The sequence below is a fragment of the Hippopotamus amphibius genome, chromosome 13 (assembly GCF_030028045.1).
Source record: "Hippopotamus amphibius kiboko isolate mHipAmp2 chromosome 13, mHipAmp2.hap2, whole genome shotgun sequence".
Taxonomy (NCBI): domain Eukaryota; kingdom Metazoa; phylum Chordata; class Mammalia; order Artiodactyla; family Hippopotamidae; genus Hippopotamus; species Hippopotamus amphibius.
In genome coordinates, this window is record NC_080198.1 from 64,817,465 (window position 1) to 64,824,041 (window position 6,577).

A 6,577-nucleotide genomic window follows, 5' to 3' on the forward strand; every position below is an offset into this window, starting at 1 on the left:
AAAATCATAATTCAAAAAGATACATGTACCACAATATTCACTGCAGCACTATTTACAATAGCCAGGACATGGGAGCAACCTAAATGTCCATTGACAGCTGAATGGATAAAGAAGATGTGGCACATATATACAATGGAATATTACTCAGCCATAAATGGAACTGAGCTGTCCGTGGTGAGGTGAATGGACCTAGAGTCTGTCATACAGAGTGAAGTAAGCCAGAAAGAGAAAAACAAATACCATATGCTAACACATATATATGGAATTTAGAAAAATGGTACTGATGAACCTAGTGGCAGGGTATGAATAGAGATGCAGATGTAGAGAACGGACTTGAGCATACTGGGGGGAGGGGAAGCTGGGACGTAGTGAGAGAGTAGCATTGACATATACACACTGCCAAATGTAAAATAGATGGCTAGTGGGAAGCTACTACAGAGCACAGGGAGATCAGCTTGATGCTTTGTGAAGACCTAAAGGGGTGGGATAGGGAGGTTGGGAGGGAAGCTCAAGAGGGAAGGGATATGGGGATATATGTATACATGTGGCTGATTCACTGTGTTGTACGGCAGAAACTGACACAATACTATAAAGCAATTATACTCCAATAAAGATTAAAAAAATTAAAAAAAAAAGATTCATCCTTATTTTAGCATGTGTCAGAATTTGCTTCCTTTGCAAGGCTGAACAATTCCATTAAACGTGTATAACACATTTTGTTTATCTTTTCATCTGCCGATAGACACTTGTATTGTTTCCACCTTTTGGCCATTGTGAATGGTGCTGCTCAGAACAATGGTGTTCAACTACTTCTTTGAGTCCCTGCTTTCAATGATTTTATATATATACCTGGAAGTTGAATTGCTAGATCATGTAAAATTATTTTATATGGTTAAATAATCTCAATTTACAATTAATAATCTTCCCATTCCTTTGTCTAGGAACAAAGAGAAAAGAAGTCTGTAATAAAGATGCCTAAAGAATCATCCTGATTCTTTATTGCCAGAAATGGAGAAAGTTGTTTTTTCTCACTTCCAGGGAGTATCAGAATAACCCAATGGAGAGACTATATAGCAAAAGGGAGAGACAAATTTAACTGGCCAGGGCATTCCAAAGACACACAGAATCTGTGATGATGAAAACCCTGTTTAACTCATCTTTCTTCTATGTTTTCAAGAAAATTATACAAGGCTTGTAGCCTGATACATCTTTTGTCCCTATTCAAAAGCCAGGATGCCAGGCAGAAGGTATTTATTATCATTATTCCAATATGTAAAAGCCTTGATTCTGGTGGTCCTTGGGCATGGGGGAAATCTCTATAATAAACTGCTCAACTCCTCAGCAAGATGATGAGGGCAGACCTACCTTTGCAAAAAAATAAGTATAGTATCACAAATCTTTTTAAATAAAAAGAATATATGAATATCACTGAATTGCTGTAACATTTTACAATACAATGAAAAATATGCTGTAGAGGAGTACACACATCACATTCTGGCTGAGGATAACCAAGAAACTGACAGTGAAGATGGAGAGATTATATGTGAGTGGAAGAGGAGACTGGCACTAAGAAAGATGATAAAAAAAAAGAGAAAAGAATAAAGGAATTCTGAAAAGATCAGACAAGGAGGAATGGTAGCAGAATTAATCAAAGATATCAGATCAAAATTTAAAAGTTTGTAATGTGGGTGTTGGACCTCTGTCAGGAGATCCTAAAATAGGTTTGGCCAGGCAAAGAGAGGACAGATAAGGGACAGTGCCAAGTTCATGACAGAATATGTCATGGAATCACATATTTTGGGGGTCTTGGTTGAAATAGGAATTTACTTGATGAATTAATGGCATGTGACAGCAAACACCAGCTCATCTTACTATTTTATATTACTAAACGTGCATCACCCCTCATTGTGGCAGTGGTAGGACTGTTTCTAAACTACATTCAGGTATTGTATTGGCCTTGTTCTCCGCCTTTCTGTTTTTCTTTTTGCAGACGCCGCCCTGCTCTCCTCAGCCTCTGGCCTGCCATCTCCTTGAGACTTAACACCAGTTCTGATGGAGAGATATTCGAAGTTGATGTTGAAATTGCAAAACAATCTGTGACTGTCAAGACCATGTTGGAAGATTTGGGAATGGATGATGAAGGAGATGATGGTCCAGTCCCCTTGCCAAATGTGAATGCAGCAAGGTCAAAAAAGGTCATTCAGTGGGGCACCCCCCGCAAGGATGATCCTCCTCCTCCTGAGGATGATGAGAACAGAGAAAAGCGAACAGATGATATCCCTGTTTGGGATCAAGAATTCCTGAAAGTTGACCAAGGAACACTTTTCGAGCTTATATTGGCTGCAAACTACTGCGACATCAAAGGTTTGCTTGATGTTACCTGCAAGACTGTTGCCAATATGATCAAGGGGAAAACTCCCGAGGAGATTCGAAAGACATTCAATATCAAAAATGATTTTACTGAAGAAGAGAAAGCCCAGGTAGGCGAAGAGAACCAGTGGTGTGAGGAGAAGTGAAATTTTGTGTCTGACACTGTAACGCTGTAAGGATTGTTCCAAATACTAGTTGCACTGCTTTGTTTATAATTGTTAATATTAGAAAAACAGTCAACAAATACAGCAGCAAATCAGTTGTATTAGCAGAATGTTGTCCTCACTGCATGTGTAGTTTCAGTACAGATTCCAAACTTATGGCTCCATTTCTTCTAGTATGATCAAAAGTTCTTTTTTCTTTGCTCTGAATAAAATTGGACTGTGGGTTCTCTATAGAAAGTGGCATTTTGGGCTTTCCCTCTTTTTGTAAAGCAATTTCTGCCTAGTTTGCTGTCCAGTTAACTTTAGTGACTTTTCAAAGTTGGCACTGTAAATAAAGCAACTTGCAAAAAATTTTCTGAAATAGAATTAACAATATATTATCTTTATTCATGAGTTGGAAACTAGGGAAAGGCTCCTTGAGGTAAATGTTATCAGAATGGGGTTATCAGAATGTCTTCCAGCTTCCTGGAGTCAAGGAGTGCCACTGGTATTGATTAGCCTGTATGTAGCAGGGCTCCCTTAATTGTATCTGAGGACTTGTTTTTGCATTTTTAATCCTCTTAGCTTGGAATATGTTGACTAGAGGCTCAGTTACCTACTCAGTTTGTGGTTTGGGAGAAAATATAATTAGACAGTTTGCTGGCTTTTCAGTTAAGAGAGTTAACCCATGTGGTGTGTCATCTTTTTATAATCAGTAATCCCATGTGGGGAAAACTATTCACACTACTTGCATGTAAAAAATAGTTTAATCTTTAAGGTTAAAGTGTGTGTCATAGCCCAGAAAGCATCTGTCATGAATGTAAGATACTTTCAATAAAAAGTAAGTTACATAGTAAAAAAATAAAATAAAATAAATAAATAAATAAATAAACAAACTACATTCAGCAAACTAGATTTGTACATGCCACTGAAGGGGAGAAGGTGTGTGTGTCATTTTTAATCAAAAAATGTTAAGCCTTCTTAACCAGCCCCTGAGCTCCCCCAAAAGTGGAGACCTTTACATCATTGAGCAGCTTTCAAGACTGTAGATCATGCAATGGTAACTCTACACTGCAGGTGACTTAGTTGTACCCTTGACCAAATCAGAGGACCTTGGTTGGGAGATTTCAATGTGTGTACACTGGGATTCAAGTGCACATTCTGATGCTCTGTAAGGAGGTCTTAGCTCTCCTGGTCTCTCCCACGGAGCTGTTTCCCTGGCTGGCCTCCTTGCCTGTTCCTGCACATGGTCAGTAGCTCTCTGCCCACATCAATACTCACACCTCCCTTGTCCTGCTCAAACTGAATCCATATACCTAATCTGAGTCTCTTGTAAGCAAACTGTTGCTACTTATTCCATTCCCATTCCACTTCTCCCCTTTCATCATTATAAACCAACATATTATTTTCAAAGGTATGAGGCCAATGCACCCCACACACACACACCTTATCTTTATCAGAAAATCTGGAAGAGGTTTTTTCTTTTCTTGTTTTTTTTTTTAAGCAGAAATCTTATATTGCCGCTTATGAAATAAGATTAGGAAGCAGCCCCAGTGAAAATCCTGAATAGATCTGTACTAAAAATGAAAGGATAGGAAAGGAAAACATGTATGAAAATATAGGCATGAATAACCTTGGTAACACTCATGAGTAACAATGATACCAGAAGGAAGTAAGAGACCAAAACTGGGTGTGCCCTTGTGCCATTCATAGATTTATAGGATATACTTCATCCTCTGTTCTGTTTGACCTAAAAGTTGCTGTCTATTCAAGCAAAAGGGAAAAAGAAAAAAAGGAATGAAACCTACAGAGAAAATCAGGCCTTAGGAAATAAAGGCCTACTGAAACAACAGGGTCCAGAAAACACATGGAAACCTCTAAACTTCAACTGATGGTCAAGTCTGGGAATCAAAAGCTTTGTGAAAACTGGAAAGAAAGTCTGAAGACTTGAGCCACTAAAGGGAAGTTGAGTTTTTGGTATATGTCCTCAAAGGGGTAAACCTTGCATAGAGACATCCAGTGAGAATGCTTTCTATCATCTCTCTGATTATTACCTGGTGATGTTACAATGGCCACAGGTAACCTTTTGGCTTCTTCCCATCAAATTCCCTTGTCATCACTATCTCCAACTCTACTCAGAGGAAGAGGCAACATTTTCCAACTTGCACAAACCAGTCATTGGGTCCCAGATGAAGCTTCAGAGGGTAATCATCAAAATCCTGGGTCTAGTTTAAAATGTTGTATGCAGTGATCATGCCAGTGACAAAAGTTGTCTGAACTACACACTAACACCTCAGACTAATATAATTCACAACAGACTGTGTACAATCGATGTTTTTACTGTAGTAACATAAAGAATAAAACTGACAGAAAGACTAGGGATTCACTTCTTCTGAAGTTTTTCTTTTTCAATTAGCAGGTGCACAGAAGTCAAATTATAATCTGAAGATGATCTTAGAACCAGATTAAACAGGCACAGTTAGATGATTTTCGTGTTAGTGGTAACAAGTACCTCTTTCCTGAAGTATGATATTCTCTAGATGGAAGACTTTCCCTCACTCTCTGCTCCTTCTGATAGAGGCAGCCAACCTACAACTCCCCCAAGGCCACACCAATCCATTACTGATCTGTACCCTTCTGATGCACACATACTCTCATCAGATATATAAACATCTCAGAGCCTTTCCCTAAGTCATAAAGCAACTAAATTTCTATCAAAAAAGAATCCTCGCATTTTGAAGTCCTTAATACAATCCAACACAGATGTAGGGTTTCTTCCCTGGGTCAACTGGGATGATTTCCAACATCTGAGCTTCACCTCAGGCTTTTACTTTTCACATTTATAAGATTTATCTCATATATGAATTCTCCAATACCTGCGGATACCTAATGTCTAAAAATTTTATATGTTGAATGTTTACAGCCGTCTTACTCATGGGAAATCTCTAACGGTATCTTGTGATGTATAATTGTAAGGTATCCTAAATTTACCAGGACCAAAAGTTTTCTGTGTCTTAGTACCTTTCACACAGCAATTTAAAGGAAATTGCTCTGACACAGGAGCTTTTGGTAAGTGTTTTTTCCTTTGGGAAAATGCTGCACACGTACTATTCTTCCTTCAATACTGAGATTCATGTAAGATTGTTTTAGTTTGGTGTATTTTTGTTTTTAAAGGGATCTGACGCTGAGAATGCCACAGTGGACTGCTAGAGAACTGTCTAAGAATCTTACCATTCCCGTAGCCACTCTTAGGATCCCTTTATTTCTTTTTCTGCAGAAGATGTAATCCCTTAACAGAACCTGTTTTAGTACATGGGTATGCTGTAGTAAAGTTCATTAATATCTTTCTGGCTCTTTCTTGGGAAGGTGCCATGCAAGATATCACAAATTCCTGACACATCTATACAATGGGCCTCTGTGAAATAAATTTTCCTTCATAGATCAGCCGTTAGAAAAAGTAATAAGCTAGTCCATTCGGGAAAATTACATATGTATGACACTTATTTAGCTCTAAAATAGGCAATAAATATATATTTTACAGCAAAGAAGAACAAAAGAAAGAAGGAAGCAAAACTGGGAAACAAAAAAGGGAAAGGAGGAGAGGCAAATGAGATACGGAACTGTATTCTCAAAATACGTCTCTCCCTTGCTTAATTACACAATAGCATCAAGCCTTACCTTCCCCACCCTCCTTCTGCTTTCCTTTAAGCACAAAATTACCACTCAGTGGCCCCCTCTGGTATATGGCAAATACCCAATTTAGTACTATTATACTTGTCCCCCAAAGTTCAAAGCAGGTTCAAATTTACATAAAAGTTATTTGCCAGCCATGTAGATGAAAAACATATTTGAGCAACATAGGTATTTTTTTCAGTTGATTCTTAATGCCCATTTTCATAATTTTCATTACAAGAGCCATAAAACTAACAGGTTTAGAACAATCCCACTCAATAAAAGAGAGCTGAATTTAGTACCTCAGTGTTTTTGCTTGAACAATAACAATTTTTAAATTAATGAATAAATTCCCAAACCATGTGTGATTGGGTATAGTCATTCATTACGAG

At 38.0% G+C, this 6,577-nt stretch overlaps 1 protein-coding gene across 1 annotated transcript; it reads left to right on the forward strand.

Moving 5' to 3' along the window:
• The first annotated feature begins 1,233 nt into the window (after positions 1-1,233).
• Positions 1,234-2,516, forward strand: LOC130834471 (S-phase kinase-associated protein 1-like). Its single transcript, XM_057704621.1, has 2 exons — positions 1,234-1,247; positions 1,991-2,516. The coding sequence occupies exons 1-2, from the start codon at positions 1,234-1,236 to the stop codon at positions 2,514-2,516; spliced, it is 540 nt and encodes a 179-aa protein (XP_057560604.1).
• The last annotated feature ends 4,061 nt before the right edge of the window (positions 2,517-6,577 follow it).